This window comes from Gobio gobio, assembly GCF_949357685.1.
Source record: "Gobio gobio genome assembly, chromosome: 3".
NCBI lineage: Eukaryota > Metazoa > Chordata > Actinopteri > Cypriniformes > Gobionidae > Gobio > Gobio gobio.
In genome coordinates, this window is record NC_137099.1 from 50524339 (window position 1) to 50547771 (window position 23433).

The window sequence follows — 23433 nt, forward strand, 5'->3', positions numbered from 1 at the left end:
GTTGGTTTAGATGCAATGATAAGTTTATTTAGCTCTTCCTGTCCTATGGTTGTAAAGCGGTGTAGTAGTTCTTGAGGGGCGATAATTGCGGTTGAATCATAAGACATCATTAATGATTGTACATTTACAATTTTGTTTCTGATGCTTTCTATTTTGTCAGCGAAGAAGTTCATAAAATCATTACTACTAAACTGTAACGGAATATTTTGTTCAGGCGATGCTTGTTTATTTGTTAGTCTAGCCACAGTGTTAAATAAAAACCTTGGGTTATTTTGGTTATTTTCTATTAGTTTGCGGAGATGCTCAGCCCTGGCTGCTTTTAGGGCCTTTTTATAACGTGACATACTATCTTTCCATGCGATTCTAAAGACCTCTAAATTAGTATGTTTCCATTTACGCTCTAAGTTACGAGTTTCTCTCTTGATAACATGTGTAGCACTGTTGTACCATGGTGCTTTAGTTTTCTCTCTAACCTTTTTTAATCTAATTGGTGCTACAATTTCTAATGTACTAGAGAAAATGGTGCTCATACTGCTAGTCATTTCCTCTAGTTCATCTGTTTGTTTGGGTTCACTTAGCAGCTGAGACAGATCCGGTAAGCTATTTGAGAATCTATCTATAGTGGTTGGAAGGATTGTTCTGCCTGGTCGATAACGTGGCGCAACATGACAGATTTCAGCAGTACGCAGTATGCAAGTTACCATGTAATGGTCAGTGACATCATCACTTTGTGGTATAATATCTATATCGGTTGGGTTGGTTCCATGTGATATAATTAAATCTAGTGTGTGATTAAGACGATGAGTGGGACCAGTGACGTTTTGCTTGACCCCAAAGGAATTTAATAGATCTGTAAACGCAGCCCCTAACGCGTCATTTGTGTTATCTACGTGTATGTTAAAATCTCCAACAATTAATGCTTTATCGACGTTGACCAATAGATCTGAGAGAAAGTCTGCAAACTCTTTTAGGAAAGCAGCATAGGGCCCTGGAGGTCTATATACAGTAGCTAAGGCTAGAGATAATACAGATTTCTTTCTTACATCTAATAGCGTGACATTTAGCACTAGTACTTCAAATGAATTAAACCTGTGACCTGTTTTCTGGGTAACATTAAGAATATCTCTATATATTGTTGCAACACCGCCGCCACGACCAATCAGACGGGGCTCATGCTTATAACAGTATCCTGGCGGAGTAGACTCATTTAGACCGAAATAATCATTTGGCTTAAGCCAGGTTTCAGTAAGGCAAAGTACATCGAAACTATTATCTGTGACCATTTCATTTACAATAACCGCCTTAGGTGTGAGCGATCTAATGTTTAGAAGACCTAGTTTTAGAAATTGTTTTTGTTCACTAATATTGAGATTTTCTGGTTTAATCACAATTAGATTTTTCCTAGATCCTACAGTAGATTTAATGTTTGACCTCACTAAACGAGGAATAGACACAGTTTCTATATAATGTTCTACATTGGTACTTATGTCAATTAAGTTAGTACAAAATTGGTTTTGTTCACTAATATTGAGATTTTCTGGTTTAATCACAATTAGATTTTTCCTAGATCTTACAGTAGATGTAATGTTTGACCTCACTAAACGAGGAATAGACACAGTTTCTATATAATGTTCTACACAGTTATGTTCAGACACAGTTTCTATATAATGTTCTACACAGTTATGTTCAGACACAGTTTCTATATAATGTTCTACATTGGTACTTATGTCAATTAAGTTAGGACAGCAAATACTGTTATTTGGACTTTGACTTACTAGTCATATGATGGTGTGCAGCGCTCTGGAGATGTTGTCCGACAGAAGAGCCGCTCCGATTCTGCTGGGGTGAAGGCCATCAGGACGGAAGAGCCTAGGTCGCTCCCAAAACAGATTCCAATTATTTACAAAGAGCAGCTTCTGTTCATTACACCATGACATTAACCATTCATTTAGAGCAAATAATCTACTGAACTTTTCATGTCCTAGTCGGTACGTGGGAAGCGGTCCGGACACGATGATCGCTGCTTCAGGCGATGTTCTGCGCACCGTCTCGATCAGGCTCCTGTAGTCCCTCTTCAGAACCTCCGTCTGTCGCAGCCTGGTGTCGTTCGTCCCCGCGTGCAGCACGACAGCTCCGATGCGCTCGTCACCGTTCAGGATCTCGGGAACCTGCGCAGCGACATCGAGAACTCGAGCACCAGGAAAGCAGTGAGTGATAACCTTGCCTTTACCTGAGGTAGCGTGGACATGCCGGACGATGGAAGTACCGATGACCACAGCGTCGCGTTCCGTCTCGCGAAGAGGGGAGAAGCGGTTCCGGGTGGAGATCTCGAAGACCGGGAGGGGCGGAGAGGTCCTCGCTCTGGTCCTGGCTCGCGTCTTCCGCTGTGGAAACACCCAGGGTCCATGGCGCTGTGTCGGTGCCGGAGTGAACGAAACCAGGGATGATGATCGCGTCCTGGGTGCTTGGGTCCTGTGCAGAGAAACACGCGGAGTAGACGAGGTCGGAGTCAAAATGTTAGTATCCACTGACTTGTGCGCATCGGCGCGTGATGTTTCAAGCGCCGTTCGCCGCTCTCTCAGCACAGCTTGTCTGTCTAGAAGGCCGCGAATCTGACTCGCCAACGACTCCAACTCCAACTGCACCGAATGCAGCTCGAACGTGTCCTCACCTGCACTCAAAGGTAACATTAGACACACATCCGAGTTATTCGCCATTGTAGCAGAAGTGCTACGATGGCGAATTGTAGCTATCAGTGTTTACCGGGTGTAACGTTAAACAAGTTACCACGCGTGCAAGGCTAGCGGGCTACCGGTGTAAACAAGTTACCACGCGTGCAAGGCTAGCGGGCTACGGCTAGTAGCGGAAGTTCGGATATAAGTAGCGATATCAAAGCAATCCGATTGTTTTTTATAGAGAATCGTATCGGAGATATGTTCACACGCTGTAAATAATAGAAAGTATTCGTTTGTAAGCGAGTATTAAGAAGAAAATCAAGGATTTATGAATCAATTTGACGGAGCTCAAACACAAACAACGCGCTCACAACCCGCGCATGCGCCGTGATATTATATGATCACGGCGCATGCTAGCCGTGTCTAGCCACAGCATCCTCCTCGCACGCGTGGATGACAGGAGAATAATGTCACTGCTGCGCGCGTGCACGTGCCAAACCAAAGTTCTGCAGCCTCCTCTTGCTACACAACAAACAACACACTTTGTTATTGGGTGGGCTATAATAAAATTAAATAAAATCTAGGCCTATACAATGTGAAACGAGTGTGTTAGCGATAAGCAGTCACTTGTGAGATTTGTGAACAGGAAGTCTTAAAGGAAACGTTCAAACTAACATAAACATTGTGTCGTTATTTACTCACCTTCATGTGTTCCAAACCCGTATGACTTCTTTTGTGTCCCGAATATTGAAGTCAATCCATTCGGTCTTTTCGCATTGACAACCAATAAGCCTATTTTAAGCCTCAAGTGCAATAATTGTGTTCCACGTGACTGTAGAAGGGCGTCAAGACTTAAGTAGTCATACAATAGCCTAACAAATAGTTGCCTAATAATCCGCCACTCCAGCTGTAACCGAATCATTAAATTAGTGAGGCTGAGGTGAACTTGAGAACCGGATCCGTTCACATGAACTTTCCACTCCGGTCGGTAAACTGCAACCAATTCTTTGAAAAGATCCAATTCAAACCAATTCAAAGCCTAGTAGCTAATTCGTCAGAAAGTATTTTCGTCAGAATTTCATTTACACACTGACACAATCGCTACGACCTCATGACTCGCACGAGTCGTTTAGACTGATTTTACGAAAGCATTTTTTTTAATTCTTCATCCTTTTTAAGGCGTGACATCTTCAATTAGCTACCATACCAAAAAGCGTAGTTTATTTTTTATATTTATTCATTGTGTGTGTGTGTGTGTGTGTGTGTGTGTGTGTGTGTGTGTGTATATATATATATATATATATATATATATATATATATATATATATATATATATATATATATATATATATATATATATAGCCTATATTTTTTATATATTTTTTTTATTTTTATATATATATATAGGCTATATATTTTTATTTATTTATTATTTAAATTACAATATATTATTATTATTATTAGGCTATTATTATTATTTAATTTTATGGTGTATAAATAATGGTAAATGGTCCATTTTGCATATTTATGTAAGCTACATTAGAGATGCTGAAGTAGTAAACCAGTAGGATCCCAGGCTGATTTATTTGTGTTTAAGCAAAAATGCTAGTTTGAATGGGAATCAATGTTAATGCTATTCGCTATATAGAAATAAAACACTTTCAACCGTAATACGCATGTCGTTATTCCCAACTCTCTCTCTCTCTCTCTCTCTCTCTCTCTCTCTCTCTCTCTCTCTCTCTCTCTCTCTCTCTCTCTCTCTCTCTCTCTCTCTCTCTCTCTCTCTCTCTCTCTCTCTCTCTCTCTCTCTCTCTCTCTCTCTCTCTCTCTCTCTCTCTCTCTCTCTCTCTCTCTCTCTCTCTCCCTAGACGCAGCAGCGGCTTGGATTGGATTCAGCACCTCCCCTATGTGCTGCCTTACTCCATCATCACATCCCTGAACGTGAGCGGTGTAGCTGAGGAGCACTTCTTTAAACCCCGACACTTCGCTGGAGTTGCTTCCCTGCGCGTCTGAGAGTCGGAGGGAGGGGAGAAGCATTCCCCAACAATCTCTTCTAACGATGGAGACCGGTCTGGGTGTATTCCCTGGCGCTCACTTTACTCTTTCTACCTGGCTTATTCTTTCCTCCGTGTATGTTTTTCCAAATGTTAAGGCAGATATAAGTTGCGCGCCATGTATGTCGCCAATGCAAGTGAATTACGCAGGGGATGAGCATCTGCGTGACCCTCCTGATTCTGGGAAATATCCGAGACAGGATCAAAAGAAAGCCAAGCTGATCACAGTTCTTTACCCGAATATTGGAGTACCCACTGGACGAGAGGCGGATGGTTTTCCAGGGATTGCGCCGAAACTGGAAAGAAACGATGAGGAGATAAACTCCCGTGCGCCTTTGGGGAACTTCACCGAGAACGCTTTAGATGAAGAATTGTTTTCGGATGAATATGTGGAAAGTGTATCCGACTTGGATCCCGAGGACGACGCATTAGAGAGAGTCAAAAGAAGCGTACCCGAGTTTCTGGAGAGCGCGCGGAGCGCTGATGCCCGCTCGGAGGAGCAGAGAAAGACCTCCGGTCTGCGGGTGGACGGTCAAAGTAAACGCGCCGAAGTTCGCTGGAACAGGGACGACGAGCATGATTCCAGACCAGACGAACCCAAACTGGCCAGCAGCACTTTTTCTCTGGCTGGAGACTCCGCGCACAACCACGCAGTCGTGTACTGGTCTGGGAAAAACAGCAGTGTAAGTCTGCAACATCCAGTACTTCTGTGCAATACTATATGCTATTCAGTCATCCAGTCCATGCTGTCTTGTTTTGCTGCCAGGGTTCTTGACAACTTCGCTGTGAAACCATGCACATGTTGTTGTGACTCCATAGGGCCATTTATAATGAGCATTTCCCCTGTCCTGAAATGCTCACCCCTCAAACATCCCTCCTGAAAAGAGCACATTCAACCAATCAAAGCTGGCTCATTAGGCTGTTATTACAGGGATTTTGGCCAGGCTGGGAGACCCTCTTAAACCAGCTACGACCAGCATCAAACCAGTCTTTTCATCAGAAATATTTACAGAAAAAACACCTGTTCAGAGTGTTAACCACCTGTTTGTGCAGTATGAAAGAGATCAAGCACAATAGGACCTCTTGCGATGATCTGGAATGTAAAATTATATTCACTGGAAATTGGGAGTTTCACATTCAGTTAAACCTGCTGGGGTAAAGTCTGCAAATGCAAGATCTTTCTGCACTGTCGGTATATTTTTCTGATGAAACGATTTGCTTGTAGAGCAGGTTGTTGGCTAGAGCCTCCTGCAGTACTGTCTGTGTTTTTGGATGGGCGATTTTTGGATTGGCAAGATAAGGGACTTTATAATAGGCTACTTCACATCTCAATAATTCATCTTGTCGATTTTGTAGACTGAGGCACATGGGCAAATAATAACCGTGTCTTTAAATGCTAAAAGTTAAACAGAACTGGAAACTTGTGCATAAGCATGTCTGCAGAGTATTTCCTGGATGTTTGGATTTTGTTACAGACTGGTGGTGTTTGATGATAGAGAAACAAAGAGAAAAATGAGCGAGAGAGAGAGAGAGAGAGAGAGAGAGAGAGAGAGAGAGAGAGAGAGAGAGAGAGAGAGAGAGAGAGAATAAGGGAGATATTCTGTGATTTATTTTTCCCCAAACTGATTGTTTAAGCCATGTTTTGTGTGGCTGTGCATGTCAGTACTTATTATATTATATTATATTATATTATATTATATTATATTATATTATATTATATTATATTATATTATATTATATTATATTATTATTATGTGTCTCAGGTCTCTTACTCTAACTCTAATAGTTACAGTAAAATGCAAGACATGAAGCAACCTTAGTACCAGTAACCGGTACCAATATCAGGTTGAATTTTCAATTCATTATTTATTATTATGTATTAACAGTATTATTACTAAATGAAGGCAGATGTCTTCTATTTTACATGAAGTGCTGCAATTAACATACTAGGTGTTAGACATGCAGAGGAGATTAGAAGACATCAGCTGGATGAGACAGCAAATGTTTTTATTTTGGAGAAGGGCGAGGTTTTCCTGACTTAATTTAAATGTATAAGAATATATAATTAGCCTGACGTCATCATACTCAGATTCTAGTCAGAATATGAGTCTGATACTGCTCCATTGGGCTGTGGTTATGGGGCGAAAATGCCTCTGCACTCAATTGGATAGACCTACAACCAATCAGAGCGACGCATAGTTGTCAACAGAACTCAACTGCACGCACGCTGGAAGAAGTAGAAAAAGAAGATGAGTGTAAACGATCTTTGCCGGTGTTGTAAAAAGAATTTAAGGATACACAGAGTACTTACCAACACGATCATCATTTTTGAGAGAAATAGTAAAGGTGAATGTATATACGAACAAGTTCTCCGTTTAGTAAACGGATTCAACCCAAGCGCTCTTTGGTGACGTGAATGATTACGTTACTGTTGATCATCTGTCCATCATCGAATAAACCCAGCCCTGACAATTTGATTGGTCCGAACAGCTCTGGTTCGAGCATAGTTGCTCCACAACGGATCAAGTCCAGACCGAACTTCCCAACCTCAAATATTGTGGCTAAAAGTCCAGGCTAAAATATAATGATATATAATTTTGAATAAGAAGCATTATTGGAACTTAAAAAAAAAAAAAAAATAGTACCTTCTTATAATTAAAAACGTTTTTAGAATGTAAGGATGTGTAGAAGATCTGTGAAGTCTGCAGCCACTGATCAAGAATCAGCTTTTTCCTTTCACTAGTAAAGGTTTGTATTTGGCTTTGGGAAACTGATCCAAAACCAGGGATTTTGGGAGATTTGTCCCAGGGCAGTAATTTGAAGCAACAGGCAGTGGATTGAGGGAGATATTTCTCTATGCGTTCTCATTTAAGCCCGGCCTGTATATGTGAAATAATTTCTCCAGCAGTATGAGGTGAAGTTATACTGTATGAATCAGACTCTGTTAAACATTAAACGGCTCACCCATATTAAATGAACCACCTCATCCATTATTGCCTTTCTTTGTGCCGGTTTGCACAAAAAGTACAATAAATCAAACAGTCCAGTGTTTTCAGGCCTTGTCTAGACGTATTACATCCAGCTGTATTAACTTGTTTAATAGTTGTCAGTGAAAGAGCCACAGCGATTTTAAGCAGAGGTTACTGCCCTCCAGGTCCCGTCCCTCATCCCCACAGCTGTAAATCACCTATAATTATCTTCAGGACTGAGTTGAGGCAGCCATTTTGAAAGATTTTGTCCTGTTCAGGGACTGCCTACTCAAGCGTGTTTTCCCTGCTTGCATGCCTGCTGGAGAGCTTTGTCTTCATTGGCTGGAGGTTTTATGGGAGATGAATGAAGAGTGCAAGGGCAGGTCCTTGTAAAGTAAATGTCTTTTGCATAATGTTATTTATACAAAAGCTTTTGTGCAATATTTGCAGGTTTCTGGTCCCAATCACTGCTCTCATGTAGGATATCCCATAATATGATCTCATTATATGGAGGCTCTTCCAGTTAAGTTTGGATGCACATGACTGAACTTGCTTCTGATTACCATATTGGATCTATAGGTTTATGCTTAAAAAAATCTTAAAATTAGACAAATGTAGACAAATAAACATTTTCCCTAGGGCCTATACATTTCTTTACAAATCAGAAATGTTATTTTATGTTTATTATTATTATTAATTGTATTACTATATATCTATTATATAATATTTTTATTTATGTATTTACTTTTTTTGTATTTTTTATTTAATTAAATTTTTAATAAATAAATTTAATAAAAAAAATTATATTTTGATATATTTTTTTATTATTATTTTTCATTTAATACATTTTTTTTTTTTAAATAGATTTTCTTTTCATTTCTTTTATGTTTTAATTTAATGTAAAAAATGTTTAATGGATGAATTGTTACCAGTTCACGGCCAACAAGTCCCCAGCATACATGTGAATGCATCCCAAGATTAATTCAGAAGCTATTTTTACCACTTTTGGTCACATTATCATAATTGCAACATTTAGTATTGCTCTTAAATTTGGAAAAAGGTAATAACAAATAAGGTTTGTCCAAACATTTGACTGTTAGCGTATACGTCTCTCCATTTTAAGAGATATTTCAAGAGAAGCACTGGCTATAGGTGGCGAAATGGATCCACTCCACTGGAGCTTATCACTGGTGTTTTGAAGGCTTTAGCTGAATGTAATTTATTTATTTTATGATTCACGTGTCCCATCATGCTTTTGATGTCATGCATTCAGAAGGAAAATAAAGCATCTGATTTGCATAAGATCCAACTTGTAAGCCTGGCACGCATGAATGGATTCTGATGTAGTCCTGCTTTACCGAGATTGGGTCATTCTTATAGACCCTGTTGTCATATGCACCATGGAACACCTCTTTCATCTTTGAAACACCTCACTGAAAATCTAAGTATAAAATATAAGCGGTAAATGAGCTTTGTCAAATAAGGTTTCCCTGAAGAGGGGTGCTGTAATTTTTGCGCCTTCATGCGATTCACTAAACATCGGGGTCAACGGCAAGAACTTGGCATTGGTTTAAAACTGGACCTTTCCAACAATAATCCAGTTTAGTGCTTGGCTATATTTTGCGTTCATCACTGTATCTAGTTACAATTTATTTAGGACCATCTGCTTGTGTTTTTACATCCGAATGGCTTCATCGGTTTGAAGGACAGTGGAGGTTCTCGGATATGTAACCTCAGGGAATCGCTTCTCTCCTGTGTAAATCTTGATTGCTGTGTGAATTGGGAAAAGCAGCACTGCAACGTTTCACATCTAAGACCTCCTTCACTTCTCTGTCAAACCATCTGTTCTCCTTGTATACAGTCTTTATATAACTCAACATGTGCTCCAGAAGTCCTGCCTGAGGTATTTGCCCTTTATTTGTTGAATGATGTTGGCTCATAAATGGGTTATTTACATCCTTCAGGTTTCTGTCCTAGTTTGTTTGGAGGCTTCACATGTACCAGGATGGTGTTTGACGAAGACATTGTTGGGCATGAATAAGGTATTATATACACTGCTTGACGTTGATGGCTCTTTTAGTTGTTTCAATGCCAGTTGGTGTATCCACTGCTCTTTGTACAATTGATCTTTATCAACTTTGATATTAAAAAACGTCACTTTCTTTAAAGTTGAAATGGCACCACTAGTGACAGAACAGAAGTGCTGTCTCTTTGAGCGACCTGAGGTCTGCCTTTACATTCGCTCAAATAATGGCACGAGCTTTGCTGGTTTGAAATATGATATTTTTGAAATGATGTGGTCACTTTTTTTATATTCTGATCATAGCACATAAACATTACTTGCCATTTAAGGTGTACTGTACAATCCTAGAGTTAATGTAAAAGTTAATATTGGTTGTGCATATGGCTTCAAATGCCTAATGCATTAATAAAAAAGCGACAGTAAAGACAACAATATACACAATATTCCCATTTCAAATAAATGCTTTTCTTCTGAACATTCTTTTCATCAAAAATCCTGAAAAAGGTATCACAGTTTCCACAAAAATATTAAGCAGCACAACTGTTTTCAACTGTGATGATAATAATAATGCATTTTACTTGAGCATCAAATCAGTATATTAGAAAGATTTCTGAAGGATCGGTGCTTTGCATCACATGAATAAATTACATTTTATAATATATTGAAAACAGTTATTTTAAAATCTAATAATATTTCACAATATTTGATCAAATAAATACAGCCTTGGTGAGCATAACCGACTTCTTTCACAAATCATAAAATCTTTCCAAACCCCAGACTTTTGAACAGTAGTGTATATATGATTATATTATTAATAATTATACTCTTCATAAAGATGACTAGATGGATGTTGGATACGGCCCCTACATATTTGTTTATTACCTCAACACTTTAATATTTTATGCCTTCTTGGCCTGCCCAACTCATTTAATTACTCATGAATGCAAGATAGATCTTCAACAACTTTGTGCACTCCTGAACATGATTTAGTGCCACTAATGCATTGTAAAGAGGTTCGTTTATTTAGTGTGGATGCTAATTACTAGTAAAGGAGGCTATGGAATGTCATAAATAATTTAGCTATCCTAATGTAGTATACGCCCCCCAACCACCAATTAGTGTTTACACATTCGTTTCCCGGCCCTTTTTTTTCTCCAGCTGAGGTACTCCTGGTGCGAGCCGGAGGTACAGTCAGGGGATTTATCTCCTGTCTTTGGAGACCAGGTTTTGGCTGACTTTCCATGATTTGCGAACTAAATCTCACTTAGCTACCCCCAAGTAAAAGTAGACTCTTTTTTTTCAGATACACAATAAAAAAAGTGGAAAATTGTAAAGGTGGAGTGTGTTTATTTTGCTGATGTGTTAAAATATTTTCCCAGCCTGCAGAGACCACTATCATTAAACATTTGTGCATTGATTTCCCCATCTCTGAAATGTGTGTATATGCATATTATTTCATTATATATATATATATATATATATATATATATATATATATATATATATATATATATATATATATATATATATATATATATATATATATATATATATATATACATGTATACAAGATAATTTTTTTTCAGTTTAATGCGTTCAAAATATTAAATATGATTAATGCAGAATCCGTTTTTTCTGTCATCCTTTGGCTACCGTTACATTATATGATCACTCTCTTATTCATGCAAATGCTTTTAAACCATTTAAGCAAGACAAGACAAAAGAGAATGCGCTGTCTGTGAATCAAAAATCAAGTTCTCTTTCACACTTGGAGAAATAATAACACACATAATTATGCCAAAATGGCCATTTTGTCTTTTATTCTCATAAGAGCAGTCTTAAATGAGTTAAATAATATCTTAAATGAACTTCGGCAGCGGCAGATCTTAAAGTGACAGCAGCCTAATAAACCAGTTGCTGTGATGTCTGTTATTAATGTTAATCAAAGAACAAAGAGTAATACAGAGAAAATTGTACCTTTAATAAGGATTAATCTATATTTAAAGTAGTATGTCTAAATAGGTAGGAAGGCCACAGGTAAATAGGACATTTATTACAATGGGTTTATGTGAAGATTGTTTTAAGTTCACTCAAATGAAAAGTTATTATTTTTTTAAAAGCCTAAAAAATGTTGAAATTGATAGCTTTCAATTATAGGCCTACTGTAATGTTCAATGTCAATCATTAATGTTTAAAAAAAAAAATTTCATAGAGACATCAGACATCAGACATCAGTATTAGTATCAGTGATACTGGCCTTCATTCATAAAAAGATGCCATTACCACAAATATTTGAAATATACTGTCGTTAAGTTGTTTCTACATTAATTTGGAGAGTAACTGTGAAATGTTTACAATATAAAAACTCCAATGTTTTGATAAACATAAAACACATTTTTCAGAGCTGTTCGGTTTTGGAGAAATCAACAATTAGGAAATATATGAATATGTCAAAGCACTCAGTGTCACTATCTTTTGTATTCAGAACTGCAAATGTTTCATTTCCTTTCATTTAACCTCTCCATTAATGTGTCATTTTTCTTCCTAATATTCAACACTCCAACCTTTGTGTGCCGAGAGCATATCCGACAAATCATCATTCATCACAAAAAGCATCATCTACTGGATGAGAATTGTGAAGAGTCAGTTTACAAGCTGCTTAAATGTAGCCATTATCTCCATTGTTGGGGAGATATAGTGGAAGGGCTGGAACCACTAGAGACGAGAACACTCCGGCATAATCACACGCTTGGCCGCTGAACCCTAGCAAGCAACAAGGGTGTCTCTGCATCTATCTGTCCCCCTATGTTAATTACACTGATATAACAGAGTGTCAGATGTGATTTGGTCTCATCTCTGTTGCGTTAAACACTTTTTTCCCCACTGGGCTGCTCAGCAGTCTCTCTCTCTCTCTCTCTCTCTCTCTCTCTCTCTCTCTCTCTCTCTCTCTCTCTCTCTCTCTCTCTCTCTCTCTCTCTCTCTCTCTTTCTCTCTCTCTCTGGCTGTGAATCTACGCTCTGAGGTAGATTAAAAACTCTGCTATGATATCAAATACATATCTTGTTGAAATCACTTTAAAATGTGGTGCTGCTGTCAGATATATGTAGAAGGAAAGTGCTCTGGAAGATACGTTAGGATTCAGGGAGATTTATACTGTGTATAAATCAAGTTCAGTCTTGATACTCTAGGGCCCTATTTTAATGATCTGAGCACATGGTCCGAATCCATTTTTGCTATAGTTTAACAGTCTTCGCACCAGGCGCATGGTCAAAAAGGGTTGTACATAGTCTCTTAATGAGTCATGGGTGTGTTTTGGGCGTAATGTGTAATAAACCAATCAGAGTCTCATCTCCCATTCCCTTTAAAATCTCGGATTCGCTATTTACATGGCGGAATTTGCGAGTGGAAAGACTGAACGCTTCTCCAGAGAGGAATCGTTTTATTTTTTATATTTAAAACTGTTTTTGGGCTTCTGTGTGTCCCTGTGTCTACGCAGAGTGTACGCACCTTGTGCAACCGCCTATATGCGCATATTACTAACACACTCTTTAAATAACACAAAAAATACTGTTTTTGTTGGTCAATGGCGCAGTCGTTTTCAGTTGCCTCAAAAAAGCAACACGCCAACAATGCGCCTGAACACACCCTGTTTTCAAACCAGCACACCCATGAGCGAATAGATGGGCGCAAGTGCATTTATTATTTAAACAAAATGACACTGGACGTGAAAATGATAACTTTGTCGGGTCTAGCGTCGCATTGCTCCGGGTATATGATAGGGCCCTAGGGCGAAGGCTTATTGGTCCTTTGCATGCAATCTGCAACCAATCATACACTGTAAAAAAGTCTGTAAATATAGGGCACAGTACTGTATAAATATGAAGGAATTTTCCATGTTGTTTTTTTACAGGTGTTTTACCTGTATTTTGAATTACACATTACATTCATTTGTGTTTTAAGGGTTAACGGAAATTTCCGTTAATTCTGCTGGTCCTGCAGCCAATGAGATTGCTTGCTCAACATTTAAATTGTCTGGATCTGTGTTTACTTTAAGATTTTAACAGTACAATACTGTAAAAATGCTACGGTTAATAAATGTAATAGATCTAACCTTACATTTAATGTAATTTTACTTACAGTTTTTGGAAGTGAAAAAGAACAAGTCGTTGTGTACTGTACAGTGAAAAACCGTGACATTCCCAGAATTCCCTGCATGACACTTCACATTTGATGTATTTTCGTTGAAATAACGGTTTCTTCTTAGTTTTTTCTAATCATTTATGTACATTAGGGTTTTATGTTGCATTTAATGTTGTTAAATTAATTTTTATTGCATTTATTACATTTCATTTTTGTTACCATGAGTGTGTTTGTGCAAATTACACTGTGCACCTTCTATATTAGTACTGTCCTCCTAAAAACTTCTTGTGATGAGCTTTGATTCATCATGTGACTCTCATCACCACTGTGATTGGTGCTGTCAGTATATATCAAAGGTACATAACAAATATTAGTATTTCAATGGGTTGATAATTTAACATTATTCCAGTGAATGAAATACGGTTATTTACTGTAAATTTAATTTAAATATGTAAAACATAAAATGTTGATACCGTATTTTTTACTGTAATGTTCTGGCAACCACAGCTGCCATTTTTTTACTGTAGATTTTATGGGGATTTTCAGTGTACTCCTGCAGTTCGCTATTAGAGTTCCTCTGAAACCCTCCATCTCCCCCTGCTCCACCTGCCTAGATCTGCTACGGGATTTAGTCTGAGCCTGTCTGTTGTGTGACAATAATGGAAAAAACCCAGATTAAGATAAGAATTGGATAGAGTGTAAAGATGTAGGTCAGATACAAATCACATTTAGAACCTTTTGAAAGTGGAAAATGCATTCTTGTCAATGGCATAACAATAATAAGTGATCAGCTGCAGATGTCTGTGAAAGAATTCAGAACTGGTTGACAGTGTATATGCAGCCAGATATTTCTTCTGGACCTCGGTCGTGTCCTCGCTCAGGGAGAGTGCCCTGAAAGTGTCTCTCCCACACACGTTAATCAGGGGAAAAGATGGATGAATAAGACATGACCGTAGACTGGCTACACGCTCACGGTCAGCTCAAGAAACTCGTGTGTGTTTGCTAGAGAGAGTCTTCATGAGTGTGTTTCATGTTCATTTGCAGCTTCTTGTGATGCAGACTAATGCTGACAGATTCCTCCCTAGAACCAGCAGTCTATCCACACACTGTCTAATTAAAACTAATCTCTTAGCTTATCTTCACTGCTGGCTAAAATCTAAATATGCTGCATTAACATTATTACCGTTTCTGACAGCTTCACTGTTTGCTCTCTGGCAAGTCTTATGCTTTTCTGGCCCAAAACACTGCACACAAAACAAGTTGAGTGCAAAGTTTCCCTTTTTCAAAAGGATAATGTGTATAATTTGCTGATGTGATAGTTTGCTGGACCTGGCCCATGTTTACTTTGTATACATAGTCTGAGAAAAAAAAGAGATGCTTTGGCAGGGAATATCGAATTTTGTCTTTAAATAAATTATACTCAAACTAAGATATTATAGCTTGTGCAACAATCAGGTCATTATACAAATTAAGTGCATTTTTGCCCTACATATGCATTTGTGAAATGATTGAAACGATGAATAATGAATATAGCCCGTGCCAACTTTTAAAATGCATTAGTCAAAGACGTCTCTTATGCTTACCAAGCCTGTATTTATTTGATAAAAATATACAAAAACAAACTCAGTAATATTGTGAAATAGTATCATAATCTAAAATAAATGTTTTCTATTTTAACACATTTTAAACTGAATTTTCAGCATCGTCGCATTCATTCTAATATGTTGATTTGGTGCAAAGAAACATTTCTTACTATCAATATTTGTGGAAACTGATTTGTTAGGGATTCTTTATTGAATAGAAAGTTCAAAATAACAGCATTTATTTGCAAACTGTACAAAAAAGTTGCTGCATTTTTTAGTACAATCAACTTGGATGTTTAAGTCATATCAACTTAAATTACATTAAACTGACTTTAACATTTAGTTGAATATTCTATAACTTATAAAAAAGTAGAAAATTGCTTAATTTATTTTGATGAGTTAAAGCAATGTAAAAACATATGTTGTCATAACTTTTTGATCACGTAATTTTTTTTACAGTGCAACAATGACAAAGTCTGCACTGTCATTTTAAATCAGTTTAAAGCATCCTTTGTAAATGAAAGTATTACAATAATCTCACCACAAACTTTTAAATGGTAGCGTACATGATGTATTGCTAAAGTAACAAAAACAGTTGTTAACATACAAGAACCTGTTTCAACCTTGCGACCATAATATTTTCCCTAATGAGCAATTACATCTAATTTTGTCCTTACACATTATAGCTTAAGATACAAACGCTAATGTATCCAAGAAGTGTAAAATACACTTGTTTCATAGAATGACCCATTTGCTTTTGCTAAAACAACACTGTGAGATAAAGTGTGAAGCATGAAAGTGTTTATCTGTCGATATTCCTTGGTGTTGAGCTGCGTTTTAACATTTAATGCTTTTGTAACCGATTTGGAAGGCCTAATGGAAACTGAAGAGGAGCTGAATAGAAAATGCAGATGAATTTTTAAAGGCTCTTGTTCTTTAAAAGTCTCCGTATATGTGGGCTTAGGTGTCTGCAGATGCCAGAGAAAATAGGCTGAGTTTAAGAGTTCAGCAGAGCAGAATCTTGCGCCGGGGTTCAGGCACTTATCTGTGTTTTGAGCCGTGTCAGGGTCTAAAGGAAGAGCTCTGTGTACTGTAGTGTGGTCTTTCTGTAGTTTGTAAAATGCATTTGGTAAGGATTCTAGAACTGTGTGAAAAGATTGCTGAGTGCTGGTATCACTATGGCAACACTGGCCCGATTTTGCAACCAAGAATCGATTTCTCTTAATTAATTTTATTCTGTCTTTGACCTATAGTATATGCCCAATTAACTTGTCTATATGCTTGTGTTTATGGTGCCGCCCACTCTGGCTTATTTAGCCTCAGTGTTTAGCCTTACTAAATAATAAGACTAGCAGATTTTTCAGTACTCGCACAACTTTTATCTAACCCTTTTAAGAAGAATTCACAGTCTAAAACCGCTCTTGGTCATTGCTGTGCATCACAAATCCTTCATGATAGCATTGACACTGAAATTAATATGCTGAATAACCTTTCTTGCCTGAATTGATCCTATTTCTTTTGAAACATTAAGTTTAGGCTTTTACCAGCCTTTAGTTTACATCACAGCCTTGAAAAATTGGCATTTTTTTGGAATACAGCCAATGCACTTTTCACGAAATACATTGTTTCACAGCAGCTTTACAGAAACCCTTGACGTTAATGTTTGTAATAACTTTAAGTCGACATGAAACTGAAGTTTTGATAGTCTTTTTGTCCCTATTGTGACGTATATCCAAGAAAACGGCTTCTCGAACTAGAAAACATGTAGGGTGGGACTTGGCTTTGTCCATGGGGAATTGATTGGATGGTTGTGGTTTGCCATTGGTGGATCTCATGTGAGTGACAGGTTGCCCCGCCCTCTCACCAGTTAATGCGTCATCAGAGAAGAGAAGAGATGAGCTGCAAGAGGGAAGGGAAGTTATTTTAATTAAAGATTACAAGGGCACATGAATTAAAAAAGTGCACAGATAAATAAAGCAAAATTCCATAAAAAACAAGAATCTTCCATTTTGATTTCATGGTGACTTTAATGCCTAATTGCCCACATTTTGCAGTTTAAAGCTTGGTGATGAAGTAAACAATCATAGATCTGAGGTTGATGACTCTGAAGCCCATGATCATGTGAATTACATGTTGAAGCATTAGATAAGTGGCTGGTGGGCTTTATAATTGAGTACATTCTTATTCTTGAAAGCATTCAATTGGGCAAACATTCTGTGAAAAACTATGCCATCAATATTTTTTATCTTTTCCAGGAAGAGAAAGTCCTGGTCATGCATTTATGTATTTAAACTGCATTTTGAAGGACACTGGCATACTGAGGGCCTCAAAGCTAACAGACATATTGCTAACAGAAATATTAACATGAAATCAAAATGTGGCACTTTAAATTACATTGAATTAAACTTATTGTGAACACTTTCTTGGTAAACTTTATTCTAAAGTGATTCTGAAGAGATTTGTTTTGTAGCTTTTTTTGAACCCCTTCTCTCCAACAAGACAATTTTCATAATCTAATCAATTCCCAATGGATAAATTGTCCTTGATATCCCGTGTCCGTCGCCATGATTTTGCCAAGTAACACATGTTCCTGGATCAACATTCGTGACCCATGCTGGCAAAATGAGTCGGAATGTGCACGGGCCAAATCCGTGCTACTGGCAAAACAAGTGAAAAATGTTGAGGTTTTCAAAAAAAATTTATCCTTAAAGGGTTAGTTCACCCAAAAATGAAAATTCTGTCATTAATTACTTACCCTCATGTCGTTCGACACACCCGTAAGACCTCCGTTCGTCTTCGGAACACAAATGAAGATATTTTAGTTGAAATCTGATGGCTCTGAAAGGCCTCCATTGGTACAATGCACGGTTCACTCTCAAGACCCTTAAAAGGTACTAAAGACGTCGTTACAAAGTCCATCTCACTACAGTGGTTCTAAAATAACTTTATGAATCGGCGAAAATAGTTTTTTTGCGCAAAAAAACCCTAAATAACGACTTATAAAGTGATGACGATTTCAAAACACGGCCTCATGAAGCTTCGAAGCGTTATGAATCAGTGAGTCGAATGAGCAGTTTGGATCGCCAAATTTCAGCAGTTTGGGGGTTTGACACGCGATCCGAATCATGATTCGACTCACTGATTCATAACGCTTCGAAGCTTCATGAGGCTGTGTTTTGAAATCGTCATCACTATATAAGTCGTTATTTAGGGTTTTTTCGCGCACAAAAACTATTCTCGCCGATTCATAAAGTTATTTTAGAACCAATGTAGTGAGATGGACTTTGTAACGACGTCTATAGTACCTTTTAAGGGTCTTGAGAGTGAACCGTGCATTGTACCAATGGAGGCCTTTCAGAGCCATCAGATTTCAACTAAAATATCTTTGTTTGTGTTCCGAAGACGAACGGAGGTCTTACGGGTGTTGAACGACATGAGGGTAAGTAATTAATGACAGAATTTTCATTTTTGGGTGAACTAACCCTTTAAGCCCTTCTTGTCTAGCAATCCCAATGCTCCAAATAGCAATTAAACATATAAAAGTATCTTTATTTGTACATTTGTTCATAAAAAGTGCCATTTTTCTCTGCTCGCTTCTCAACGACGACCCCAAAGCATTGACAAAGTTTGATATCGTTTTAAAGTGCAGCATTCCAACTTTGTGAATATTCATAGCAAATTTTCGATGGCAATAGTATGAATTAATGAAATGTTATTTTCAAACTCATGCCGATGTAAAAAAAAACAATCTTTCTTGCACTGACTGGCAGATCTGAAGTGTGCGCACAGACTCCTCAGCGCATCCCGATATACACATATACACAGATTTACAGTATTTCAAAATATCTGCGAGTATTCAGGCAAACCTTATTTGTTATGTCTTAAGTAAACATTTGGTTAACCGTTGGGGAAAAACGATCCATGCATTACAGTAGGTCTTAATATATAGGTTGTCTGTTTCATTAATGTTAATCAAACAAATGTGGTATCATGGAAAAAAAGTTTTCTATTTTTTCCTATTAGAAATTTTGACGTGGTGTGTGCCAAATTTGGTGTTATGACCAGGGATTTTAAGGTATGGTTGTTAGGACACTTTGTTTTCTCAAAATTGACTTTGCCGACTCTATCGACTTCAAACAGGCGTAGCTCAGTCATTTTTGTCTGATTCAAACAAATCATTTTAATAAAGAATGTGAAAATAACAAATTTTTGCTCATTACAACTCATTTTGCCAGCACAGGTCACATTTTTGTCTGGTCTTGAACAACATTCCTGTCTAAAAATATAGTCTTAACCCTATCCCTACCTCTAAACCTAACCCTACCCATAACCTATCCCTAAAAACAGAGAGAAATAATAATATTGGTGTTCCTAAGCACCTAACCAAGCCTAAACTTGACATAAACTGTAAACCTGTCCCTCAAATCTAATTGTTTGATTGGAATGTTGTTCGAGGATCAACAAGTGTGTTTTTGTTTTACTTGGTGAAATCATATTCACCATCCTGTTTCACCCAAAAATGTCACATTGCAGAAGAAAAATGGTGCACAAATTTTCTTTTACGTGGCTGACAACGATACATTTGTCAGTTTTATCATGACGGTGTGTGTGAGGGTTCATATGTCAACTCATTTGCCTTATTTTTGTCTTCTTTTGGGCATTATTTCAACAACATTCCTTGTAACTGGTGGACATTGGGTAACTAGTCAGGTCTCCATCTAAACAATTTCGAATGCAAGCAGATGCGCAAGTAAACCAAGGCCTTCCTCACAAAGTGAATGTTTCTCCCTTTGAACAACACCTGTGTGTGATGTTTGTGACTCTCTGATCATAATCAACCCCATATAAATAATAAACAAGAGAGTCAGGACTCAGGGCTTACTATATGTGGTTATTGCCCATCTCTCTGAGTTTGATAAAGCAGGGAGGAAATTGCTTTCAGCCCTTATTACTTGTCTGACTGTCCATGTGCACCTGGAAGTTTCCAATCTCATCTAAACTCTCAGACTCTAAATTCAAAAGAAGAGAGACAGAAAGAAGGTGATACAGTGGAAGAGGAATATAGAGATGTATGAAAGAGGTGCCAAAAAAAGATGGAAGCCTGAGATAGCAAGAACAAGTGAGAAGAAAGAACTTGTTTGCCTATGGCACTCAAAAGGCCAAGGATAGCACCGCACGAGTGTGTTTAGATATATGTGTATGTGTGCTTGATTGTTCTGCCCATTTAACACAGTCGCTGAATAGCCTCATAATTGTTCACCATGGTGGTTGCTATGACGATCCCGAACACGTTTGCCAAAGGGAAGACTGTGAAAGAGTGAATTAGAAGTGTCTGATCCTTATTTACTGAGCTCCGTCCAAAAACACATTGTGGTGCAACATGTAAGAAAATACGCTGGTCGCTTAACAGTGAGAGCTTTGTTGCATATATATTGGACTATACAGTATCTGGCTATAGTATGCTGCAAAATTCCCCGGATGGCTAGCAAACTTTTGTCTCTATCCCATCACACTGTTAGTCTCAGTTCTCTGCACTCAGTCGTTTGAGTTCAACCCTCTTGGAATGCCATTAAAAGTTCATAAAAAGCATTTAAAATACATTTGATATGTGCCCAGTCCTTTGAATCCCCACTGCCTGCTTCCATGTGTGTCATCTTGTCGAAATAAGATGGCTACTGTGGCTTGAAGAGAGATTTGCGGTTCCCATGATATCTAACAATCATGTCTAAAAGACACAGCGGGGCGGTTCAATTTGCGAGAACTCTGCACTTCATATATATTTCAATTGCGAACAAGATTTCAAGATAAAAGGTGGGGGGTGTTTAATTAAAAAAAAAACATTGGTTGGCCCATTTACATTCTTAAAGCATGCTTGGAACTGCAGCGATATTAATTATCTTAAGAGCGTGTTTTATTTGAACCTTACCTCATCGTTACCCTGCCAAGGCCACAATTAGATGGATTTTTTGGGTGATTTTTTTTACAGCATTTTTTAGCTGTGACTTAAAGGCATATATAAATTCTGTCATCCCTTTCTTCTATGGAGTACAAAAGAGAGCAGAAAGTCTAAGCTGCTCTTTTCCATACAGTGAAAGTGAATATAGATTTTTCTTGCCTGAATTATCATAAATACATTTCCTTGTAAAAAATTGCACTTGGATGCAAACGAGGTGTGTTCAGGCGCATTGTTGGCGCGTTGCTATTTTGAAGAAACTGAAAATGACTGCGACATTGACCAACAAAAACCTGGTCTAAAATCAATAGCGCAGTATTTTTTGTATTATAATATTTTTTAAAGAGCCATGGTGCAAGCGCAACTGGCTTTTAAAGCGAATGTGAGATGACACTCTGATTGGTTTATTGCACGTTACGCCCAAAACACACCCATGACTCATTAAGAGACTAGGTACAGCCATTTTGGACCATGCAACTGGCGAGCCAACCGTTTTTCCCCTTGTTAAACTGGCAAAAATGGATTCGGACACACAAGCGCACCTGCTCCATGCTCTTCAGACCATGTGCTCATTGTTAAGATAGGACCCCAAGTGTGTGTTACACAATTAATGAAAAGTGAAGCCAAAATGTTTCGATCTCCCCCAGGTGGCTGGACCGAGTATAGGTCTTAAACCCGCCCGTCCTCTCGATGTAATCTATTGGGACAAACTAAACTGTCAAATTACACTTCAAATTGTTCTATTGTTTCTGTCATTTTAGGTAGTTTTTATTACGCTGATGTTAGTTCGGGTTTTCGCTTTTTAAATACGTTTGGTTTTAGTTAGTTATTTTATGCTATAAAAACGGGGGTGTGACGTCATGATTGACAGCTGAGATTGACGGCTTCTCTGAGTGAAGAAGTCACTAAGGAACCAACAGACATTCGGGAGGAGATTGGAGCTTTAACTTAAATTTTTACATTTCCATAATTGTTTATTTCACACCGACATAGAATTGTTCTGTAGTAAACTGTTCTAACTGACCCTGCGGGAGTGTGGGTGTGGCCATGATACCGCGGCTCCACTTCATGCTCACTACTGTGCAGACTCGAGTCCCGAATCAACGCAAAATGTCAGCGTAATATTGACACTGGCGGCTGCTTTTCTACAATGGAAGAGAGTGAAGTTGCGTCGTCCATCTTTTTTTTTACAGCTACGCACCTAGACTGAACATGTAATAGGCCTACACATGAGCATGACCTCACTGTTTTCACAAATTAGTATTTTTGTAGTTTACATGGAGACGATAACGGCTTTGAAACCTGTTTTCAAAAGTTTGTGTTTTCAGACCCCCAAAATGCCTTCGTGTAAATGAACAGCCAAAACGCATAAAACGCATAAAAAAGTTTTCTGTTTTAATTGAAAACGTTGTCATGTAAGCGGCCCCTTAAACATTGCGGAGGCGATTTCTGCCCTGACTGGTATTCTTTATTATTTTTCATTATCTTATCTTGTTGTTAAAGTGCTTATTTACATATATGAATCATCATTTGAAGCGTATTGTATGTTTTATACTCAGTGGAAATAGCCTGTATTTGACCAAAATTCCAGAATCAGATATCGCTGTGAATGTTTACATGGTTGTCAACAGTGATGGGAATAACGGCGTTATACATAAACGGCGTTACTAACGGAATTATTTTTTTCAGTAACGAATAATCAAACGAATTACTGTTTCTCCCGTTACAACGGCGTTAGCGTATAATTGAGCGTATAATTGAGCTCACTGAAGCGGTTTTCATCCGAACAGGCTCTCTGTCAGTCGGACCTGCAACGTTTTTCTTTCTCTGGTTGGTTGGTTGGTGTGTGTGTGTGTGTGTTGAAGGTTGAAGGTTGAACGACATGGTTGAAGTTGATAGGTTGAGTTCACACACACACACACACACACACACACACACACACACACACACACCTATGACACACACGCATATGCACAGTCACACACACGAAGTCCACCGACTTCAAAGGTAGCTTTCGCAAACTGGAAGTAAGCGCT

At 38.0% G+C, this 23433-nt stretch overlaps 1 protein-coding gene across 1 annotated transcript in view; it reads left to right on the forward strand.

Moving 5' to 3' along the window:
- Positions 1-4734: 4734 nt before the first annotated feature.
- The window catches only part of sorcs3a (sortilin related VPS10 domain containing receptor 3a), a gene marked incomplete at both ends in the record, with an annotated part of 376847 nt that continues 358148 nt past the window's right edge, over positions 4735-23433 (forward strand). Inside the window, one exon of the mRNA XM_079813000.1 lies at positions 4735-5412. Coding sequence (XP_079669126.1) covers positions 4735-5412 — 678 coding nt within the window. The remainder of the gene's footprint in view (positions 5413-23433) is intronic.